The sequence below is a fragment of the Ictalurus furcatus genome, chromosome 21 (genome assembly GCF_023375685.1).
Source record: "Ictalurus furcatus strain D&B chromosome 21, Billie_1.0, whole genome shotgun sequence".
In the NCBI taxonomy this organism is placed as follows: Eukaryota; Metazoa; Chordata; class Actinopteri; order Siluriformes; family Ictaluridae; genus Ictalurus; species Ictalurus furcatus.
Window position 1 is genome coordinate 10,766,515 of NC_071275.1, and position 24,382 is coordinate 10,790,896.

A 24,382-nucleotide genomic window follows, 5' to 3' on the forward strand; every position below is an offset into this window, starting at 1 on the left:
CTGTGGTTTCTAAATGGGACGGATGGTATAGACTCCGTCTCCTGTCAATCACAGCGGTGAGAAAGCTTGAACAGAATTGAAAGTGAAAGTCCTTTGTTTGTCCTGTGTTCGTTCAGGGCACCATCAGCGTAGGAATAGACGCCACAGACCTGTTCGATTGTTACGAAGAAGATTTTGAGGAAACGCCAGGAGGAGGGTTCCCTCACATCGAGATCAACAGGATGCACATATCACAATCCGTCGAAGTAAGCAAAGCCTTAAGAGCACCGTGCCAGCGTGCACATGTGTGACGAGTCGAGTATGACGCGGTGCATTCTTATGTTCCAGGCCCCCTTGACAACGACGGATACGGCCGTCCTTTCAGGCTCTCTGACCACGCACAACGGGAACGGTGGAGGTAACATCAACCTGTGTCTGAGACGAGTCACATCGACACACGGCTGGGGAGAGGTAACGTTCGTCAAAAACACAGCTTGTCTTGTTACAAAAGAGTCGACACTGGAGACTCCTTCCGTAAATCTTACATAGACATCTCCTTATGGAAAACGACCGCCTGCATATATATTTATAAACCTGTCTCTCGAGATTCGACAGCCAGTGCTATTGTATAAATACAAATAATCTTGTGTTAACTTCTGATGTTCGTGTGTTTTTCAGCTAGAGTTCGGGGCCGGAGACATCAGAGGGCCTCTTTTTGGACTGAAAGTGTTTCGGAACGTCACCGCACGATGGTAAGTCTCAGCGATCTGTTTTTAATAAGCTTCTAAAGCTAAATCGTTAACCACCCAAGTATCTACAAATGCACTGTTACTATAGAAACAATAAAATATTCTAACAAGGTAACCGAGGAGCTCTGTTTGTGTTTTTTTATGCTTCTCTGTCTTTGTTATCATGTTTTCAGCTTTGTGACCGCACAGTGCAGTACGCAGTTCTCCTCTCGTGGCGTCCGGCCAAGCGCCAGCACCATGATGGCGCGCCACCTGGACCAGAACACCATGGGCTACCTGCAGTGGCGCTGGGGCAGCGAGTCGGCCATGACCACCAGCATTGTCCGAGACACCAAGACCAGCCACTTCACCCTGGCCTTCCAGGTGACACCTGCGTACGTCTCCGTCTCGCCGAAGCGAATAAATACCGAACCTAAATCTGATTCCTCCTTGTTTTTTTTTCCTCTTCTCAGCTTGGCATGCCTCATTCTTACCTGATGATGAGCTATCAGTACAAATTCCAAGATGAAGACCAAACCAAGGTCAAGGGTTCTGTCAAGTAGGCCTGATACCTCATATGCATGCATCATTCCATGATGTTTTCTGTTAGAAGATGCGTGTGACTCTGATCCCACCTGCTTTGCTCTGGTTCAGGACCGGCTTCTTTGGGACAGTGGTGGAATACAGCGCCGAGAGGAAGATCAGCAGACACAGCGTTCTCTCAGCGACAGTCAGCATTGGGGTACCTCAAGGAGTCTCTCTGAAAATCAGGTTGGGATGTCTGTTTTAGCTCTTTTAAAATCTGAACGCGCGGTCCAGAAGACCTCCATGGATCACACTGTCATTGTCCCAGTTCCTCTTTTAGCCCGACTAACGTTTATGAGGTCAAAGATGAGGTCTGCGCAGACAGCTGAATGCCTGTCTCATGTCTGAGCTTTTTTTTTACATAGACATGGCCAGTCTAGCTCAGCAGCGGAGACTGGAACAGAAACGTCTTCTCTAACCTGCAGACAAAACAAGAAGGACCAGAAAAATATATACAACACATCATTACATAACATGCAAGCTGTTATCTTGAGTTATAATTTATAATCTCGACATTTTAATCTGTAGTTCTTCTTCTCTGTAATTATGTACGCTTCACTACGCTTCTCGTTCTCTTCATGTCCCAGGTCAGACTGTGTAAGATTCAACTGAACTATCACTTATTTCTCCGTAATCATCCAGCGACCTTTCTATATCATACCTATATCATCATAATTATTTACATCATGTTTTACTTCCTCTTCCCTTCCTGAGTTTGCTTGAAAAGCGTGTGAGATTGGCATGGAATGAAATGGTCTTTTTGCTCCTGCGATAGTTGTGGTGGTGTTGTGGGAGGCGAGTCATACATACCGTGATGGACAAAACCTGATCCAAATCGTCCCGCCATTTCTCTCGTAAATTCGTCATGTTGTAGTGGGGGGAAATAAAAGATTTCGTTCTATAAAGATGAAATGTTTCATCGATATCCCCTAGTCAGCGTGAGACGGTATCGATTTGAGTTGCTTTAGGTATCATTTGTTGAGTTGTTCAGTTAACCGGTTTCCTTTTCCTCTTCCAGGTTAAACCGAGCCAGTCAGACGTACCTTGTCCCCATCCACCTGACGGACCAAATCTTGCCCAGTGCTGTCTTTTATGCCACCTTCGGCCCTCTGGTTGTCTACTTAGCGGTCCAGAAGCTTATAATCACGCCTTATGTACACGCCCAAAAGGAACAGTAAGTCTTCGTTGGCTGTATGGAACGTAAATGAGAGCGTTTATAATTTACATTTTCATGTGTGATTGTGTTTGTGTTTATCAGGGAGCTGGAAAAGCACAGAGTGAACTCGGCAACAGATATAGCCAAGAAGAGGCAGGAAGCCGAATCCGCCGTAAGTATTCGCGAACACAATGCTTACCGTCCGTTTAACAGGGTTTATAACTGAGAGCTTTTTGAAACGTGAGTACTGAAAATTAGCTTTGTGATTGATTGAAAGGTGCTTTATTTTTCAATTTTAAATTTCAATAATTTAACACTTTTAAGTGTGACTTAATTGTAAATGCAGACCATTTAACTGAAATCCTTTTGTAATACATGTAACTAATAAAATGATAAATAAATTGAGCTTGTACCTAATGTGTTATATCGGTTAAAAGCTCAGTAAGTGAAATAATAAACAATAAATACATAGCCAAATTATTACATAAATGATTGATTATACAGCATAATATAGTTGGATTATGTTGATTAGAAATGCTTGAGGCTGATGGTTTGTGTGGATTTTATTTGATAGCTAAAGAGGTGTAATTTCTGACTCGTTTGTGATTAATTCTAATGAAAATTGCAAGTGTAACCCGGATTAAAAGTGGTAACTGGACGTATAACCGAGATAAAACCGGGATGTAATAAATCGAATCGATCAAGAACAAGCCGGTGAAAAGTTCTCCTGGAATTATATTTAGAAGTAATTTGAACTATAAGCTTTAAATTATTAACTTTAGGAGTAAAATAAAAATATGTTCAGTCCCCAATAAGAACTACTGTAAATCCTTAATGTTTAAAGGTTAATTGGCAAAAACAAGCAAATAAAAAAATTGTATAAGAACGAGTTCCAGAGCACACGAGTAACATGCTGTAAAATGTACGTGGATTTATGTTTTTAGTCATAGATTGGATAAAATATCAAAATAAATAACGGCAGGCATATACGGGTGTAACATCAAACAAACAAACAGCAATTAATACGTGTGTTCACTCACTTTAACGACATTACGTACGGTTTATTAATGCTCAAAGACGATTATTTGTTAAAAGTATAAACAAGTGTATGTTAGGAGAACCTTAATGTCAAGTGCTGCCTTTTCTTTTCTTTTCTTTTAATGCATCTGCATGGATTTTTGGAGAGAACGAGTAAATCGTGTTGCCTGTTTGCAGGTGGTACTGATGCAGGAGTCGGTGCGAAGAATCATCAAAGCAGAGGAGTCCAAAATGGGTGAACTTACAGCACATTACAATCAAGTCTCAGTCTGGATGCTCGATTTCGATTTCAAATAATTACAGTGAGGTGATTAAACTTCCAGTTCAGACTGTATATCTGTTATGGAAAGTGACACGCGCCGCTTATTGTTCTCCGTGTCACTGCTGTTCCTGCTGCTTTCGTGTCGTCCTGCAACTCTTTTCATATGACTTCGGGCTTTCCTCTCATCTGCTTTATCTTTAATCCGAGAGTGGGAGGATTATTCGTGGTTCCGTGAACTTTCCGTCTGCATATTATCGAAATAAATGTACCGACAGGGATTTGGAAGATCTTGACTGAAGCTCTGTGGCTTTTTAAAAATTTATTTCCCCCATTCAAAGTGTTTAATAAAGTTGAACTTTATGAAGCTCTTCTCTCCTTCACCACGATGGTTTCTCGTCGGGTGAAATCTTCCCAGTCGATTTGAATCGGATATACGGTATACACTGGAAGTCTTATCTAAATAACAAAAGTGAAACGGTCCGAACGCTTATGTGCGCCCTTAGACACGTCCTGCGGTCTTTTGTTTTCCTCTCAGGCCTCATTGTCTTGAACGCCTGGTACGGCAAGTTTGTGATGGACACCAGCCAGAAACAGGAGCGAGCGAAGGTCATCGACGTGACGGTGCCTCTGCAGTGCCTGGTCAAAGATTCCAAACTCATCCTCACCGAGGCGTCGAAGGTCAGACCTACGTCAGCATCTCCACATGTTGAATTTTATCCTGAATTATAACACTGACCTTGCGTTTGCCCCTGGGCTGCTCTCTCAGGCGGGATTGCCCGGCTTCTACGATCCGTGCGTGGGAGAAGAGAAGAGCCTGAAGGTGCTGTACCAGTTCAGAGGAGTCCTGCACCAAGTGCTGTCTGGAGACACTGAAGCTCTTCGGATACCCAAGCAATGTGAGTGTGGTTTGGGGGATGGGGGTTACGATTTTACATTGTATTTACGATGCTGACATTTTCCTCTTTCACACTGCAGCACACAGGATAGAAGCCGAGACATAGGAGTCCGCCCGACACGTGTGCAACAGACGGACGATGGACATCCACTAACGGGAGATCCAAAGGGCTGTCTGATTTATTTATTCCCCCTCCCCCGGGTGAATTTGTGCGTGTAAACCCCGCCACCTTTTCATTATCCTGTATATCGGAATCATATCCATGATGAAGATGTTTTAGAAAAGAATTCCGGGCACAGTTATGAGGTAGAGCTCTAACGTAGGATTCGTAAAACCGAATCCGGAACGTGGAACCTGTTTTAACACTTCCTGACCTTGACATAAAAAAAAAACGAAGAAAAAAAAAAAAAAACAGGAAGTCAGGGAGGAAGCTTGTCAGTGTGCTTGTGGGATTTAGCCAGTAGCACTTGAGCTACTCCCTTCCTCCTCCTGAATTAGCAAATCACAGTTGAGCGTGTAAAGAGTACTTGTTTTTGAATCTTGTAGAAGTTTTTCGACCTGGGATTGTGTCTCGTTTTGGTTGTATTTTTGTTTTTCGTTTATGGAGATGGGATGTGCGCACACTAGAGAGCGTTTGATTGGACGAACAAGCACGATGAGCCATCAAAAGCTTTTCCCCTTTTTCCTCAGAAATAATCGACTAAAATTCAAAATAAGAGTATCTACAAAATGCAACAAGCTCTAAAACACAACATTTTATTTTCACTATGATTTGATTTCGTGGTAAATCTTTCTCATAACGTTCCTGAGATACAAAATAGAATAACAAGAGAATTACCTGTGATCTCTCTGGGTGGGAGGGGCATACTCTCTCTCCTGTCAATCAAAGCAGCACTAGCCAATCATAGGTGTCTGTGAGCTCATGTATGTGGAAGAGGGTGGACGGCGCTGTTCCCTCAGAGTGTTTTTCGCTACACTGTGACGAGATGCACACGTCTGGCTTCATGTGTCTCGAAGGAAGCCTTTATCTGCCCCGGCTGTAGCTGTCGTATGATGGGGCAGATCTGGCGGGCAGGTGGGCGGGGTTTTGGCGAGCAACCAAATTGCAGAGAAAAAGTAAAAAACGATGAAAGTTGTCTTTGCAACTTCACGACTGTTACGCGATGATATAACACACTTACACGTGTTACACAGTATAGCGCGAGAGAATTAAATCGGATTACGTTAGATTAGATCAGACTTGAGTCGTTTCTTAGAAATTTCTTGCCAGTAGTTGCTCTGTAACAGTTCACAGAAACAGAAGTATCAAAAATGCCCATGGAACGGCACGTGTATGTTCACCTGTAGTGCTATCTGCCCTCTTCCACATAAATGAGCGACATGTTTAGATGGATATCGGGGTGTATGTGGGAAAATATCGTGTGAACAACCTAACAAAACAAAAAATTCTGATTTGGGCAGTAAATACACTGAATTGAACACTTGGGCACTTTAGGTTATGTAAAAATGAGTTTTTACATTTTAAAAGAAAATTATTTTAAGCGAATATATTATTTATTTCTCCTTTTTCTGCTGTAAAGCATCGATTCCAAAGAGCACGTTATAGAGAAGGTATATTATTATTATTCTACATGTCATAATTATCCGTAGTTTCTTATCGCCCTAACTTGAAACTAAATGTTATTTTGCACAAACGGAGCGAGAGAAAATGGATTTCTATCCCTTATTGGTTTGTACGGCGTTTACTGACACACTTGCGAACCAGAAAAGCGATATTTCCCTCAAACGCCATGTTATTCATTGAACTCTATATGTACATAGTATTGCATATGTTCCTGTGTATCATTCATAAACCCTTGTCATAGTTATTATAAAATGATTTTCTTTTTAACCTTATCCTTTTTTTTTTTGCGAGTTCGTTTTCTATTGTCATCACTTGAATACTGTATTTATTATTTTTATGTCATGAATGCATGTAGTTACGATTATGGTACTTGAATATAACCGGAATATAACTTTGTGACGTGTGAAACTAAACTGGGCCGAGTGTACACAAATGTCACTAATTCTTCATTCTTTTTTCTTATTTATTTTTTTGTTTTACAAAAACAGATCCGTCCTTTCAAACTTTCAAATCCCAAAATTTAAACAAATAAATCAGTTAAAGCACTGTCTGAGAATAAAGAATCAAGTTACTGACAACGTATAAATAAATATACGAAAGAATCGTTGATCCGTCTACACAAGTTGTTTGAAGGAGTCGACTCTGATTCGACTCTGACTTAAGTGAGCCGACTCGCATAACCGGTGGTTTTGTTCATTATTGTTAATTTTCCGCTTTTATTTTTGTATATGTGGGCAATGCATTTTACTCTCACAGAGTGACTTTAATCAAAATGCTTCTTCCATTTTATCATCTGAACTGTCTGTTTGTGTGAATCATTTATCCAGCTTCAGTTAAGCGCTTTATCGCGGTCAAGGTCGGAGTTTTCAAATCATATTTTAACACAAGTCCTCTGCTGTCAAAACGTGCTCTCTCAAACGTGCTCTCCAATGCTGTCCGATATGACAAAAATACCATACCACCATACGTGATGTTTTTACGATACACGATATGCATCACGATATGCAATAACTTTTGCTAAGAACTTACCACAAAACAGTCATGCTTCATTTTAAAATGTTTTATGTCTAAAATAATGATGAGTTAAAGATTCGATTGATCATTAAAATAAAGAATATAAATTAGCTGCATCTGATTTGTAATTATAAAAAAATGAAATATTAAGATATAATTATGGAAGCCCTAAGAGGCCATGCGTTATTATTTTTTCTTTCTTGCTTTTTTCCACAGCTTAGTTTTATCAGGAGGAAATCTTGTGCCTTGTGAACGGGACTGGTGTTGCATGATAGTCTTCGCCATCTTGTCTCCGATGATAAAATCGTGGACCCGACAGCATCCTTTGCGAGTGTCCAACACTAACGTGGAAGTAATATGATCATGAGAAATCAAGAAAGGAAAAAAATTAATAAAATGACGCAGGGCCTATTAGGGCTTCTGTAAATACCGATGTGTGACATAATTAATCACGATATGGATATCATAACATCATATTGCCCAGCCCTAGACCCTACGTCCTCATTTATTCTGAAAACCTCGCTTTATGTCGCCAATCCTTTTAGAAGAGTCGACTCTTATCAGTGAGCCGAGTCAAATGATCTGACTCACTAAAGAAATAAAACAACCAAACAGCCGTCGCTACGTCCAACACTCTCGTGTGTATCAACAAGGTTTTATCAAAAATGAACTCATTCCTTCAGCAACTCAACCCCTGAGGGTTTCCTTTTTCCCCCCTCTCCTTAAAACCCATATTTCCTCACTGTTAACATTCCCTTCTGTAACGTACTCGTCTCTATACGTTCGTGTACAAAGCAGATGTATATCTGAATTGTAAGTAAACATTAAAATGTGAATCGTTACACCTGGATGTAATCTGTCGTTTGAATTTGTAAATCTACTCGACATATTCGTGTTTTGAAAAATGTTACATTACACGTAAAGTGAAATACTTCGAGTCTTTTTTTTGTTTTAATCTCGATGCTTACAGCTCACTGCAATCAAAACTCCAGTCTCTCAAAATATTAGAATAAAGAATTTATAATACAGAAATGTCGACCTTGTGAAAAGTATGTTAATTTAGGCGCTGATACCCAGTCAGGGCTTTAATCCTTTTGCAGGAATGACCATTGCGGCGTGGCATGGAGGCAATCAGCCTGTGGCACTGCTGAGGTGTTCTGGAAGCCCAGGTTGCTTTGATAGCGGCCTTCAGCTCGTCTGTATTGTTGGAGTTGGTGTCTCTCATAGATTCTCTATGGGGTTCGGGTCAGGCGAGTCGGCTGGCCAATCAAGCACAGCAATACCATGTTCAGAAAACCAGTTACTAGTAGTTTTGGCACTGTGGGCAGGTGCCAAGTCCTGCTGGAAAAGGAAATCAGCATCTCCATAAAGCTCATCAACAGATGGAAGCATGAAGTGCTGTAAAATCTCCTGGTAGACACTACATCGACTCTCGACTTGAGAAAACACAGTGGACCAACACCAGCAGATGACATGGCACCTCAAATCATCACTGACTGTGGAAACTTCACACTGGACTTCAAGCAACTTGGATTCTTTAACTCTCCACTCTTCCTCCAGACTCTGGGACCTTGATTTCCAAATGAAATGCAAAATTTACTATAATCTGAAAAGAGGACTTTGGACTACTGAGCAACGATCCAGTTCTTTTTAAAGGCTCAGGAAACCTTTGCATGTGTTTTGAGTTAATTATCTGATTAGAGTCTTCTCAGGTCAACATTTCTGCATTATAAATTCTTTATTCTAATATTTTGAGATACTGGATTTTTGACTGATTTCCATGAACCATAAGCATCAAGATTAAAACAAAACAAAAAAAGGCCTCAAATATTACACTATGTGTAATGAATCTAGAATATACGAAAAGTTCCACTTTTTGAATTAAATTACGGGAAAAAAGTGAACTTTTCCACGATCTTCTAATTTTTTTTTTTTTTTAGATGCACCTGTACACAAAAAAACACCCAGAAAAATCAGGGTGGGGTGAAATACTTTCACAGCACTGTAATTATAATTCAAACTGAAATAAATAAAAGAAGCCAACCCCACAAACCCACCCAAAACGCTATTTAAATAATTTTACGTCCGAATATTTTTAAAAATATACATTATATATATATCACCCCTGCAGAAAATGTTAGTCAAACAATTAAATAATAAAATAAAATGAATTAATAAAATAAGTCTCCACATCACACACTGATCACCATTAAATTCTCATAAGATCTTTATTTACATCAGTTTCACAGAAACCTTCATTCTCTTCCTCCGTCGCTCTCGCTCTCTCTCTCTTTCTCTCTCTCTCTCTCTCTCTCTCCGCCCCAGCGCTCCCATCTCCAAGCCTACCACGGTGAGATCCCTTCCGAGGACAGCCGTGAACTATCGGTGACGTTATATATACAAACAGAATGCACTGATCGTACAAAACGAACGAAAGGGAAGAAGAAAAGGAAAATGCCACGTTGGGACAAAATCTTTATCAACTGAAAGTGTATAAAAAAAGTGAACGCTAACGGAGGGTTCGCGCGAGTCTTTCATCCCGAGTTACTGGAAACGAGGGCCTGAGAGAACTAAACGATCTGAATAAATAATCACTGGAACGTCTAAAATCAAGGATATCTCTGGAGACGTTTCCGTTATGGGGAGCACCGCTGAGGGAGATGTTCGTACACGTACTGAAGACAGACAGGCTGAGGAAGGAAGAATATATAAAAGTGGTTAATTCTACAGTCTTGTAGAACAGTGAAGGAGCTCTGCGCTGCCTTCGTGTGCGGTTAAAAAGTACCGTAACACGACGGTTCTCGAATCAGTCCTTCTGAATCATAAAAACAAAAGGGATGGGGGGGATGTGGGCTGGCTTAAGAAGTTCCAGTGACACACGAACGTCGTCATGAGGACGCATTCGTGCTCCTTGTTGATCATAAATACTTTTCAGTCATCGCTGATTGGACTTGTGTCTTTAACCGTCATCTCGTTCCTTGTTTTTTTTCCCCCACACACAACAGAAAAATATTCGGAAAGACTTTGTAAGTGAGTGAATGAGCAAGGGAAATAAATACGACAGTTCTACGAGCACGTGAAGGCAGTGTTGAGATCCAAAACGGGATAAAGTTATAAACCGAAGACACTGAGCACCATACCATGGCAAACTGTCGTCATGTGCGGTATTTAACGAGGAGGAGACAAAAAAATCGTTATTTTAAAAAGGACACACAGGGGAAAATAAATATTCGTAAAAATGCCATAGAAAGCATGGAATAGTGCAATAAATATGTCTCGCTACGGTATTTTGAATAGTTGAACTGACGTGAGAAACGGCGAGCGAAATGTGCAGTGATGTGCATTCGACTAAAGCTAGTAGCATCCCACCTCCGACTTGGAAAAAACAAAACGAAAAAGAAAATGCGATACGGATCAATACGGAAATTCCTACTCGGAAAGACTTTCACAAAATGTTAGCTAGCTAGCTTTCATTGATGCGTCTGTGGCGTGGTAGGGGGGGTGGCGGTTTCCCCCTGCTTTGTAGCTCAAAAGTGACGTGATTACGAGTTTCCAAGTCAAGTCAAAGAAAAAAACAAAAAACCCAGCTAGCTAGAATCTAGGAAAATATAAACTGAAAATAACGTGAGTGGAAACGATTAAGTTAAGAAATCTTTGCAAGTTCACGTTGGTTCCAAGTCCATCGTCAGAGAACACGGGAATAAAATATAAAGTCATTTTGTTTTTGCTTCTGGGCAATAAATGTAGGAGCCATGACAAAAAGTCTCAAATATCACTTGTGTAAAAGGTTCACGATAAAAATAAAACAGAACACAACACAGCGTGTCTGTGAGAAAAAAATTCAAAAAAAGTTAGCACTGAGCTTTCTGTTAATAAAGCCAAGAACAAAAATCACTGAGGGTGTTTAAACAGGACGTCCCAGATTGGGACAATACGCACACTTGGGTAGCTTTTTTGACACTTAATAAACCTGAAAATCAGCGCTTTGCTGAGGACAAAAAAAAACTAACAACAAAAAACAAATACAAAAACCAGGAATTTCTCTTCGATTATTCACTCAAGGACAGATTCTGCACCGCTATTATTATTATTATTATTATTATTATTATTATTTTCACTATAACTCTATAGACATTTTGGGATTCCAGAAAGTTCCACAACGAAATAAGTCGAACACAACACTTTGAACGAATACGCACACAGTTTTCAAAGCTTTGGGTACAAACGCTCCCTTTTTGAAAAATTAATCAAGATTAAAAAAAAAAAAAAAAACCCACAAAAACAAGTGCAATCCATCGTCCTCGTTCCTGTCGAAAGCGTCTCATAAAAGCCTTCGAGAACATGACGTCCATTTTGAAACCTCTGTAGAATCTTTCCTCTTTAATGCATCGACTAAGGAGGTTATGATTGCCTTACGCAAACAAACAAACAAAAAACAGTTAGGAAGGTGGACGATATATAAAACTGGGGGGGGGGGGGGGGGGGGGCAAAGTTAATAACGCAGTCCGAGCCCTTCCTCTTCTGTACTCATCTCCGGTCTCGATCAGAGTTCGTACTCGGGGGAGGGGCACGAGCGATGTCAGTCCAGAAGGTGCTTTCGAGAGCCCATGCGCGAGCGGTTCGAGCGCCGAATGTCAAATTTGGAGTCTTTGCACTGCTGGCAGGTGTACGTCTCCGGGACGTTGGACTTGCGGATTTTGGCGCAGGACAGGTGGATCCAGGTGTTGCACTGGTTGCATTCAATCATCGCCCTGCCGGCGAAGGGCTTCATACAGAAACACGTCACCAGGTCCCACGAGTCGTCATCTGTAACCGGAGAACGGATTAGAACGTGATCAAAACATGGCTTGTCATGACACCATCATTACACCGTGTGACGCTTGAAGAGGTGAAATAAAACATCATATCATGATCGACGTTGTTTCTACGATCACGATCTACGCATCACGTATATAACTTTGCTATTTAGAGGTCGACCGATTTATCAGCTCCGATAACTGATTGCCGGAACTATCTTTTTTTTTTTTTTTGGCTGGCAAAAATCTGCAGCGATAGTTTTCCCTGGTCGCGTGATTTGCGGGAGCGGCTGAGACAGGTCTGCTGTCATTATACAGTATGAGAACGACCTCTAGAGGCAAAATAAAACTTGGCAAATTTTGTTGTGCTCTTTGAAGTGTTTTTGATTCGTTTTGGTCTTCCATCCATCCATCTTCTACGGCTTACTCCTTTTCAGGGTCACGGGGAACCTGGAGCCTATCCCAGGGAGCATCGGGCCCAAGGCGGGGTACACCCTGGACAGGCCACCAATCCATCGCAGGGCACAATCACATACACATTCACACACCCATTCATACACAACAGACACGCCAATCAGCCTACCATGCATGTCTTTGGACTGGGGGAGGAAACCGGAGTACCCGGAGGAAACCCCCCGCAGCAAGGGAAGAACATGCAAACTCTGCACACACAGGGCCACGGTGGGAATCGATTCCCTGACCCTGGAGGTGTGAGGCGAACGTGCTAACTTTTGGACTTCTGTGTTTTTATTTGTTATTTGCAGTGTTACTTTTGGGTCAGTTTGGATGTCTATCTTTTATTTTAAAAATAAAATAAAATCAGGACGTTTTCATAATAAGGTTCAGCAATACTTTACTTTGTGTGTTATGTTTGGATTCGGTATCGATAGTAAAAACTATCAGTTGATTAATCAGTTATTGGCAAGTATCGGTCGACCTGTGCTAACAACCTCCCCGCAAAAAAACCTGTTTGATACTTTATGTCTAAAACAGTACACAAAATACAACCCCAATTCCAAAAAAGTTGGGACGCTGCGTAAAATATAAATAAAAACAGAACGCAACGAATTGCAAGTCTCATAAACCCAGACGTTATTCACAGTAGAACATAGAAAACATATCAAATGTTTAAATTCAGTAAATGTACCCTTTTAAGAAAAAAAAAAAAGGTCATTTTGAATTTGATGGCCGCAACACGTCTCAAAAAAGTTAGGACGGGGCAACAAAAGGCTGGAAAAGTAAATATGGGTTTATGAGATCTGCAAATCGCTGCATTCTGTTTTAATTTACATTTTACACAGTGTCCAAACTTTTTTGGAATTAGGGCTGTATTTAACACTGAAAGAAGGATTTTTTTTTTCATTCTGTAAATATTTTAACAATTTTAAAAAGGTATAGAATTTTACTATCAAATCATTACATGACTTGTACTATGGCGTCGTGTTTCCCAGCACTAGCAGCTACATCACAGTGTTTTGTTTCATCAAAGTTTAAGATTACGGTAAAGATCGTTTAGTCACAAACGTTGTCTCGGGTCAGAGTTCACGGGTGATTTTACTCAGGACGCTTTACTCAGCCTCGATTCCTTCACGCTCTCTGATAGAAAGCTTTCAAGTCGAAAACCCTGACTTTAAGTAATTATGTCTGTGAACTTGCCTGAGTCGACCATGATGTCCTCGTCGTCGGCGGATCCGTCTTCATCGCGGAACACCACCTGCTTTCCCTGCCGTATCACCGTTCTAGTGCCGGGACATCCCTCCATCTTCATGACCACGGCTTCTCCGTCAGGCAGCGCCAGTCTCTCTCTGCTCTCGCCTCTGGACTCCATTCCCAAGCTGGCCGGGGAATCCCAGCACGCCCGCTCGGCCTCTGGTTCCTTTTTGCAGCCTACGGTGCCGTGAGAGCCATTACGGTGCGGAGAGCTGCTGCTGGGGTGAGCGGAGTGCTCAGTGTACGAAGGCGGCGTCGAGATGCTGATGTAATCCTCCGGCTCCTCCTTGACGGTGCGACCGAAAGCGGAAAGCTCCACTCTGGTGCCGGGGGGAAACGGCGGGAACACGCTGGACTCGTCGGACTTGACGTTCTCCGTCGGCTTCTTTTTCTTCTTCTTCATTTTGTCGGTCTTCTTGCATCCCTCCAAGAGGAAGTCCGTCGATTTGGGCTGCTTGTGGAGCCTTGGCTCGTCGTTCGCGGGCCTCTTGAAGCCACCGAAGCTCTTGCGGCTTTTGTGCGGAGGCTGATCGGGTGAGGGAAGGCCGTCGCTATCTGCCGTGCTGCCCGTGCTGTTGGGAGGACTCGAGCTGCTCCTGAGCGGCGCCTCCTGCAAAAACGGAGGAGGTTTTATAGAAACCAGTTAAACTTCCTCAGGGTGAAAGCTGGTTTTAGACTGTATAATACCAGCACCATCTGGGATTTAATTAAGAAAATTACTACACTCTGCATACATGTGTCAATCAGTGCAGAAAAAAGTATATATATATATATATATATATATATATATATATATATATATATATATATATATATAAACATACACACACACACATACATACATACACACACAATTTTTTTACTAATATAAAATGTAATGAAAATCAATCCTAACAACAAGTCTCTTTATACATATAAAAAAAATTTGCAGCTCCAAATCCAATCCTTTCCATTTGTTACAGGATCGGATTGAATTCACTCTTTTGTTCCTCTGATATCTGATCCATCCATTTTTTTTTTTTGCTGGTATTATTTATTTAGGACTGTAGTTTAGTTCAGTCCTTTTTGTGCATCCATAAAAAATGATGCATAAATACTACAAAATACACACACACACACGCACACATACATACATACATATATATATATACACACACACACACACACACACACACACACACACATACATATATATATATACACACACACACACACACATATATATATATATATATATATATATATATATATATATAAAAAATGTGTATTTTACAGTATTTATGCATTATTTTTATGGATGCACAAAAAGCATCAAATTAAACTACAGTCCTAAATTAATAATATATATTCTGGTGTGTGAGTGTGTGTATTGGGTTCTTTTCTGTTTTGGACAAATAGTTGTGATAGTAGTAGTTTATATTTGTAACACTCAGTTTGTGGATTTTATTTTAAATAAACAAAAAAAGGGTACTGAAAGTTTGCCCCGCCCCATCCGATTAATAGCTTATTCGATTAATTGCCTAACAATTATGAAAATAATCGTTAGTTGTAGTCCTAGTTCAAACGTCGTTTCTCGGCTGTCGGTGACACAAACCTGGTCCTTTCGCCATGCTGAGAGTTTCTCACACACACACACACACACACACACACACACACAGATTTTAAAATGAACACTCTACTCACCTCCTGTGGATATGGAATATAACCTGCATAGGCCAGGACAAACGTGCAAAACTTGTTGAAATCTTCCACCGTCCGTTTCCTTTTGCATGTTGGACTGTAACCCTGCGTTCAGGACACAATTAATATCGTACAAATTAGACGAAGAGACGTCAGACAGTGATCACATATCGCGTATTTTCCTGGGCCGACGTAAGGGTGTGGGATATGGACATGGCAGGAAGCGCCGCGCCGGAGCACACCTCGTCCGAAAACTTATCGGCGACCAGACGCCTCTCATCAAATAACTTTGCAACCGAGAGTCGCTCGGTTACCGTGAGGTGCTCAGGATTATACATTTTAATTTATTACAGAACAACACGTTGTACTTTTTACCATTTACAGTTACATTTAAACGTTGTGCTTAAACTCCTGTCTCTAAGTCAATTTTTTAAAAAAAAGCCCTGACACTTTAGACTCCTTCTATAAATGTTAAATAAATGTCCCTCTTACAGGAAAATGTCTCTATTTTATCTATCTATCTATCTAATATATATATGTATGTTTATTATTAGTGCATCGCACGCAGTACAAGTCTCCATGAATGAGCTGTTACTATAGAAACGATAACGTGTGATTTGAAGCGCCACTACTACTACCACTATAAAAACCTCTCTGACCAATCAGATACGAGGATTCAACAGCGCCGCGTCGTACAGTGTAGAATATCGCGAGATTTCACCACCATAACAGCAGCATCTCCAGTGAGCTAACGGGATTATCGGCAACTTTTTTTTTCCCCTCCCACCCTAGAAAACATTAAGTTTAGACGAAGGAATATAAAAGTTTTAACGTTCGCGAATCACACAGACACGTTAATATTGCTACAAAACAAACACGATACGTATTTGTATATATTTTAACCTCTTAGCAATATTAAATAAATACATCGAAACGGTGTCCTTTGCTAATATGGACCACCTGTCACATTAGCAACGCGAGAACGCAGCGTTATAATGATGACACGGCTTTACTTACGCTTTTTTAAAACCATAACAGTATTATCCAGAACCTGAGCCGATTAAAATTTGTTTGTTAAAATATACTTCTTTATATTAGCACCAAACAGGCAATGCTAGTTCTCGCTAAACCGCGTCACTGACTGAACGACTTAGCATACACAACATAACATTTATATATATATATATAAATGACACGTTCTCTCGTTTAATACGTTTCCAAAATAATAATAATAAAAACTACGTCAATATTTACTACATGACATTTTTTTTTTAAATGTCGCGAATCGACGAAAAAGAAAAGCCGCTAACTGGCTAGTCACACAAAAAAAAAAACGCGTCATGTTTGTTGTTTATTTGTTATGCTAGCAAGACTCACACTTCGGTTAAAATTTTCTTTTAAATCCCCCCAAAAGAAATACGTACAAGTTATATATGTTAATGTTACTTAAATATACTCTGTTGAAACGAGTACAAGCCGTGACACTTTCGTGAAAAGTCGATTTCTTTCCTAGCCTCACCGAACAGCGACTAGCATGAAAAAAACAACAACCAAAAACTAGCAAACTGGAACTATTAACGCGATTTATATATTATATATATGTATATGTGTATATATACATGTATATATATATATCTAATTTTAAAAACCCACCTGTACACTGGGTTAATTCTCGACTGACTGACTAACTAACAAGACAGAGGCCAATTTAACACTTTTAACAAACATTTTAAACACACAAGCAGTTTTTTTTCCGTGCTAGTTATTACACACAGCTAGCAAACTTCTTTGCTAGGCAGCGTTAAGACAACAATTATTATTATTTTAAAAACCGCACACACTATCATTTTCACAATAATATCTATCCTTGGAAATATTACAATGTTTAAAATTATACACAAATAAATAAAAATATACATCGTACCTGTGAGTCAAAAGCAGCTGTTTTAACGTCGGAGTTGTCCATTTCTATCAAGTGGAGTGGAAATAATGTGAAATTCCGTTCAAATTATGTTCTGCAAAGTTTAAGAGACAATAAATATGTCAGGAGCAGATTAAGTTGTTTAATCTGATTAAAACGTTACAGATTAAAAAATATACCAGGAGAGTATTCATGGGAGTCAAATGCAGAAGCTAAATCAGGCTAGTTTCCAGAATTATACTTGATTTGTTTGTTGTTTTTTTGCTTAGATTGTCTATATACACATGTTAGACATGTCTCATCTGCTATGCAGCTTATTATCATATCTATAACAATACTTATAAACACTGTTAATTATTAACAGCAAGGTAACTAGCCAGATACGTAAATTCAGCCATGTTTGCGCTAATCTCTGTCGTTACGGTCATATTAAAGATTTTATGCATTAATGCATATCATCTAACTCGATTTCTGAATAATCTATCGAGTTATGACTTGTCTAAAGCCAGCGCGTTAACTTTATCCAGCTGTCCACATCGAACTAGCACTAACGCTAATGCTAACGCCGCTGACAGCTATCGGTAAACAACTGATTGTTGTTGTTGTTCTTGTTGTTGACGACACTGCGTTAGTGCAATCGTTGCACTTTAAATAAAGCGTGTTTTGTGAAATAACACCGAGTAAGACCTGTTCAAAGCGCTATAAACAAGACGTCAAGTGTAAGCTAGCATGATTAACCTGACTAGCCGTCTAACTACTCATGGAGTTACAGTCGAGTAAAAGTTAAATTCCTGCTAAATGAAGTTGACGTTTGTACCTCAGATCGACGACCCAAGCGATGGCAGACATCCAGTCGATAGGCCGCCAGGTGTAAATTTCCAATTTGACGTGAATTTGCAAGGTCTGATGGGGTGACAGTGAAGTGGCACTAAAAACAAGCGTAAAGCTTCAAAAAGCTACAAACACCCCCCCGAGCATAGCGGCCAGGCTGCGGCTTCAGAGGATGCATTCAAGCAGATCCACACGGCAAACGGGTCTGCGCAGGATCCGCAAACGAAAGGGATAAAATGCACTCTACAGTATATAACCAAAAGTATTTGTGGACACCTGACTATTACACTTATATGTACATGTTGAACGTCCCATTCCAGATTTAGTCCCATTTTACTCGTATAACAAGCTCCACTGTCTCTTCTGGGAAGGCTTTTCACTAGATTTTTTTTTTGAGCGTGGCTGTGGGGATTTGTGTTCATTTAGCTACAAGAGCATTAGTAAGGTTGAGATCAGGCGCTGGTGTTGATGTGAGGAGGCTCCGGTTCCAGTTCATCCCAAAGGTGTTCAGTGGAGTTGAGGTCAGGGATCTGTGCAGGACACTCGAGTTCTGGCGCTCCGCTTTTGCCAAACCATGAGCAGCGGTTCAACAGCTCGAAGGTTAAAGCTCTGGGTTACTGATCAGAAGGTCAGGCCCAGGTTCAAGGCCCAGCACTGCCACTGTTGGGTCCTTCAGCAAAGCCCTTAACTCTATCTGCTCCAGGGGAGTTGTAACATGGCTGACCCTGTGCCCTTCCTAACAAGCTGGGGTATGCGAGAAAAAATGACAAATAACGGCGTCTTCTTCTTCAACCATGACTTCATGGAGCTCGCTTTGTGCACAGGGGCATCGTCATGCTGGAACAGTGTTTGGGGCCTTGTAGTTCCAGTGAAGGGAAATTGTAACGCTACAGCGTACAAAGGTGTTCTATACAATTGTGTGCCTCCAACTTTGCGGCAACAGTTTGGGGAAGAACCGCATATGGGTGTGACGGTCAGGTGTCCACATACTTTTGGCTGTAGTGTACTCAGAGGATGTGCTGATTATTTTTACTATAACAACACGACACAGAGTGTTTTATCCCTTACTTTTCCCGTAATTTGTCATGAGCTGTTTCAACCTTCAAACCAAGAAAATACATTCATGTATACAGACAGAAGATGCATCACTGTCATGGCTGCTCTTAGATTTGAGGAAGAGGAAGCAGGGCTGTAAATGGTGTATAGAGTCGAGCGCTGCTATCGATTTCCTTTTTTCCTTGCTTCAGCTGTTTAAGGAATGCCGTTAATGCTGAGGTAGGGATTAGTTGTGATGTGTCAAGTACATGCACATGGAGACAGAAAAAGAGAGAGGGAGAGGGAAAGAGAGGTTGGGGAGGAGAAACAGATCACATGACATTGTGTTTCTGTCTGGTAGAGGCTGGGGCGTGTGTGTGAGCTCATACACACGGACAAACTGAAGGACAATTGCTGAGTCAGTGTGTGAGAAGACTCTTCATCTGTTCTTTCCTCTCTGTGAGTAATACTTTTGCATCTTTACCCATTTTTGCCGTGTACATGTTATATGTTTATTTAATGTTCTGCCATGTTCATGTTCGTACTAACCTTCAGGTCCATGTCCAGGTTTTATATTACCATGCAGGAAGTATTAGCAGGGCCAGGCTAGTGATTTGAAGCACACAGGGAGGAAAACAAACACACACACACACACACACAATGGCCATTTATTCACCATGACCAGTGATGCATACGAAGGAGTCATTGTATTGTGTAACCATTTAGATCCTTTTTAAACATTTTAGTTTCTTCCCAGACTTGATCACTCATCCTCTTGAAAATAGTGATCTGGGACAATCAAAATCACTGCACGCTAAGTAACATAAACTAGTCCTTTTATTTTACTTCTTACTTCTTTTGGTTTAACTTATGTTTCAAGCATGGTGATATTAGAGTTCTAGTGGCAAGTTCACACTAGAAGGTGGTTTCTATATATAGCTTCTACAGTTAACTAGTTATACACATATGCACTATGAAAACTGGGTGTTTGATTTGCATGTTACGTGCTCTGCTTCACAATGTTGGTAGATCAAACTGTACTAACTGTACTAACATACACTCTCCAGAGACACCATCGATTTCTGCTGCTTCCAGGAAAAGCAAAACCCGGAAGAGTTTTTATATTTAAGAAACTTCCACTCAAAAGCTTCATTCGAAGAGCAGATCGGTGTCAAGCTCAATTTTAAAGTGAGCTAAATTCTTGTGCAGATCTGTGTGTACAAAAGGGATATACATATGCAAATATGGGGTAGCGCCACAGTTTGGGAGTAATTCTGTGTGAAAGCAAAATAGAAATTCTGAGCTCCACCCCAAATGAGCTCCGAATCGGACCTGGGTGCAGACTAAAGGATGCAGGTCAAGTGTGAAAATGCTGAGAGAGAGAGAGAGAGAGAGAGAGAGAGAGAGAGAGAGAGAGAATGAGAGAGAGAGAGAGCGCGAGAGCGAATGAGAGAGAGCGAATGAGAGAGAGAGAGAGAGAGAGAGAGCGAATGAGAGAGTGAGTGAGAGAAAGAGAGAGCAAATGAAAGAGAGTGAGTGAAAGAGAGTGTGTGTGAGAGAGAGAGACTGAATAAGTGAATGAATGAATAAACAAACAAACAAACAAATATATAAATTTAAAAAACAGCAACTATTTTGTTGTTGTTCGTTTTTAAATAAAACACTGTCGAGCATGGCCCAATTTTCATAAAGTAAGAAAGAAAAGAAAAATGAAAAAGGAAAGAAAGGAACAATGAAAGAAAAGATAAATAAATGATCAAATATATCAGAGTTAATTATGTGTTGTTGTTTTTTTAAAATAATAAACTGTCAGATATAACATTTGTTTCTATTAACCATTTCCTAAACAAGAATGATAGAAGTTACAACATAAATAAATAAACAAACTTCACAAATATATTCACAGAAATACTCATGGATATCAAACAAAAAACAAAGGTTTATCCAAAAATAAAAATATCTGTAAACAAACAAACAAAAACACCCAGTACACTTTTTTTAATGGCCTTATTGTTTCCATTAACCAGTTGTTTCTTGTCATATTACATTAAACTGTTATTAATGTTATTAATATTAACAGTCCGTTATTCAGTTGTGTGTCCTTGTCGTTTCTCGGGTCTGGCTCTGTCCTTCACTCGCCTGTTTAGTATATTTGTTGACAGGGATTACACGGTGTTTGTCTTTCAACAACACTGTGTTTGTCAAGGTAATATATATATATATATATATATATATATATATATATAACACAATAGAAACTCTCATACTGTAATGGTCTCTACTGGTAATTTGTTACCTTCTATTGGTGGCATGTTACGTCTAGTGGATACCATTAAGGACCTACGTCCTTAATACGTCCTATTATGTAATGGAAACCATTTGGTAATGGTTTTAATGGTTAACAGCTGATGGTTTGTAATGGTATTTGTAGTGGAAACCATTAGAATTTTAATCATGTTAGTAGTTCAAACAGAGTTAAATTCATTTCTGGGAAAAATATCAATACTACTTTATTATACATAATATTGACGTATTCCTCTTTTTTTGCACCATTTGTTTTGTGAGCAGGTTTACTTACAGGGACGTGGTAAATAATACAAAGATGGCAAGAAATCTTCTGAAAAATCCAAATGGAGAAGGTAAAATATATCGATATCTCTGTCGTGTTTCATTTTGTCTGAGTAAAGCTCAACGCCCCGTAGTTTTTCCCATATTGATGCAGTTTCCTCTCGATGGCAGAGATGACGGATTTCTGGGACCTGACGGAGAACGGAGGAACCCAGTGGTGCGTGGAGGACATGCCCGGAGATTGTGGACATGAGTTCAGCAACGAGGCTGTAACCAAATTCTTCTCCACCTCCTTCGAGTGAGAGAGAGAGTTCAGTTCAGAGGATTTATAACGTGTGTGTGTGTGTGTGTGTGTGTGTGTGTGTGTGTGTGTGTGTGTATGTCTGTTAACACCTATCGATGATCACTGTTTCAGACTGTGTCTTAAGAGTCAGACGATTGATCTCGTGGCAGAAGGCTACGCTCCTGATGACTTGGACAGTCAGCCAGCGGTCACAATTGAGGACTGGTAAACAGAGTGTCCTGTTTCAACCTCGCACTACAGCTTAGACATGTTTACTTCTGAGTGCTAGAAGGTAGACAGAGCTTCACACCTTGTTTTTGTCTCTGTGTGTGTGTTTAGGTACTGTAGCCGAACAGACTGTGGCTGTATGTACCAGATATCCGTCTGTCTCCTGGATGAGAATAAGGAGGTGTTGCAGGAGTACAAGCCCGAGATTGTGACCATTGACCCGGACACTGATGACTGCTCATGGAGACAGGTACGAGATCCAAAACCACTTTCCTCCCTGCTGAAAAAAAAAACAAGAGAAACGCTCATAGAATTTGTAATGGTTTTAATGGTTATAACGGAAACTGTAATGGTCTCCACTGGTAATTTGTTGCCTTCTATTGGTGGTATGTTACGTCTAGTGGATATCATTAAGGACCTACGTCCTTAATACGTCCTACTATCGTATTATCGTATGTAAATATCACTCGACGCATGTGTTATTTCTTAAATGTGCCTGTAACGTGAGACAGAAAGTACAATCCTAACCGAAACGATATCCGGCTGTGTATCACGGTGTCACCATGCGCTGAAATGAACGTTCTCTTCGCAGGTGACCCACACGTTTACTGACTACGGCCCGGGTTTGCGCTTCATCTCTTTTGAGCACGGTGGAAAGGACACCAAATACTGGAACGGCTGGTTTGGCGTGAGAGTGACCGGGAGCTCCGTCACGATAGACATCTAGAAGTCTATGGAGAGTCGCACGGATCCGATAATAGCCTAACCACGATCTAGAGCGTCTAGAACCTACGGTAGAGCAGTGGTTCTCAACGTGGGGACCGCCCAGGGACCGTGAAGTGAGAGCATAAACCTCAGGCTCCGACTGACACGTGACCAGCACCGTCCTGAATCTGGCGTAGATCTACCGTTAATAAAGCAATGGCAATGATGAAGAGAAGGAATGTTTTAAACGTATCAGAATTAAAACCAGCTCTATTTGAGAAATAACTCTTTTTTTTTTTTTTTTTTTTTTTTTTTAGATAATACTCGATTTATGATTGTTGAACCTTTTCCATTGATGCATTGATCCAAATTGTCCAATCATTCCTTCTTTAAAAAAAAAAAATTTTTTAAAGATAATATAAGTTAACACTTGATTAGTCCCAGGTGTGAAATCCCAGTTTTACAGCAACAGGCAAGAGATAACGAGAATTTAAGACATAAAAGACGACACAGCGATGGAAAACTATTATTATAAGGTAAAATAATAGAAACTGAGATGTACTATAACCAGATACGCTGCTTTAAAAAGTTGTTCTTACTCACGACCACGACTAAAATATGTATTATTCAGCTCCTGTAATCAGTTGAACTTCGAAATCTAAATGAAAATGTGTTCTGTCTGTGGAAAGTTCACAAATAATAATTTAAAAAGCTCCTATAAACAGACATTAAACACTAAACCTGTTATTAAAGCGGTCCCTGAATGCACAAAGTTTGAGAACCACTGCTCTAGAGGTTATTAGTAAGATCTATTTGAGTCGCTTACTGAGCTTTTAGCATCCTAGATAGAGCGTGAAGCGTATATGCATTGTGCACTGTATAGACTTATTACTGCTGAATGTGTGCATCTACTAACAGCTACCTCTACTCACACTCATAATAGTAATAATAAGAAGAATAAAACACTCTGTGAACACACACCAGTCAGGCTGTTCCTGACCGCTAGTAAAAGAAAACACGACCAAATAAAAAAAACGTATGCCATGTTTCCTGTCTACTATTTCTAATCTTAAGGGAATCGTTTGTCCTTACAGGCAAACATTTTCATGCAGTAGAGTTGAGTGCAAAAGTTTTGACACCCCTTAGACAATTTACTTTAACCGCTGAAACGATTGGCGTACGAGATGTTCCTTCATTATGACAAAGGGTGCGTCTCGATCAGCTCCCTCTACAGTAGGTGGTGAATTGGTATATCCTGTACACAAGGTCAGTACTGGTACTGGTAAGGACCCTGGTTCACGACACGTTGGGACGCAGATGACTCGGTTTCCGGCGACATGACTA

At 40.3% G+C, this 24,382-nt stretch overlaps 3 protein-coding genes across 4 annotated transcripts in view; 2 read left to right on the plus strand and 1 right to left on the minus strand.

Moving 5' to 3' along the window:
• The window catches only part of LOC128625289 (dnaJ homolog subfamily C member 11), a 9,629-nt gene extending 2,325 nt beyond the window's left edge, over positions 1-7,304 (plus strand). Inside the window, exons 5-16 of the mRNA XM_053653487.1 lie at positions 117-245; positions 328-450; positions 658-731; positions 902-1,091; positions 1,181-1,266; positions 1,362-1,478; positions 2,311-2,466; positions 2,551-2,620; positions 3,664-3,721; positions 4,284-4,426; positions 4,515-4,644; positions 4,724-7,304. Coding sequence (XP_053509462.1) covers positions 117-245; positions 328-450; positions 658-731; positions 902-1,091; positions 1,181-1,266; positions 1,362-1,478; positions 2,311-2,466; positions 2,551-2,620; positions 3,664-3,721; positions 4,284-4,426; positions 4,515-4,644; positions 4,724-4,749 — 1,302 coding nt within the window. The 3' untranslated portion in view covers positions 4,750-7,304. The remainder of the gene's footprint in view (positions 1-116; positions 246-327; positions 451-657; positions 732-901; positions 1,092-1,180; positions 1,267-1,361; positions 1,479-2,310; positions 2,467-2,550; positions 2,621-3,663; positions 3,722-4,283; positions 4,427-4,514; positions 4,645-4,723) is intronic.
• A 4,012-nt stretch (positions 7,305-11,316) lies between these two features.
• Positions 11,317-18,382, minus strand: phf13 (PHD finger protein 13). 2 transcript variants are annotated; one of them, XM_053653011.1, is made up of 5 exons: positions 18,206-18,382; positions 17,392-17,482; positions 15,471-15,572; positions 13,734-14,397; positions 11,317-12,087 (listed from the first exon to the last, which is right to left on the minus strand). In XM_053653011.1, the coding sequence occupies exons 2-5, from the start codon at positions 17,431-17,433 to the stop codon at positions 11,861-11,863; spliced, it is 1,035 nt and encodes a 344-aa protein (XP_053508986.1). In that variant the 5' UTR covers positions 17,434-17,482; positions 18,206-18,382; the 3' UTR covers positions 11,317-11,860. The 2 variants fall into 2 exon arrangements, with proteins under 2 accessions (XP_053508986.1, XP_053508987.1); XM_053653012.1 differs by lacking the exon at positions 18,206-18,382 and adding an exon at positions 17,568-17,639.
• A 244-nt stretch (positions 18,383-18,626) lies between these two features.
• fbxo2 (F-box protein 2) lies at positions 18,627-24,084 on the plus strand. Its single transcript, XM_053653013.1, has 6 exons — positions 18,627-19,713; positions 21,823-21,893; positions 21,994-22,120; positions 22,238-22,330; positions 22,445-22,583; positions 22,926-24,084. The coding sequence occupies exons 2-6, from the start codon at positions 21,857-21,859 to the stop codon at positions 23,058-23,060; spliced, it is 531 nt and encodes a 176-aa protein (XP_053508988.1). The 5' UTR covers positions 18,627-19,713; positions 21,823-21,856; the 3' UTR covers positions 23,061-24,084.
• Positions 24,085-24,382: the final 298 nt, after the last annotated feature.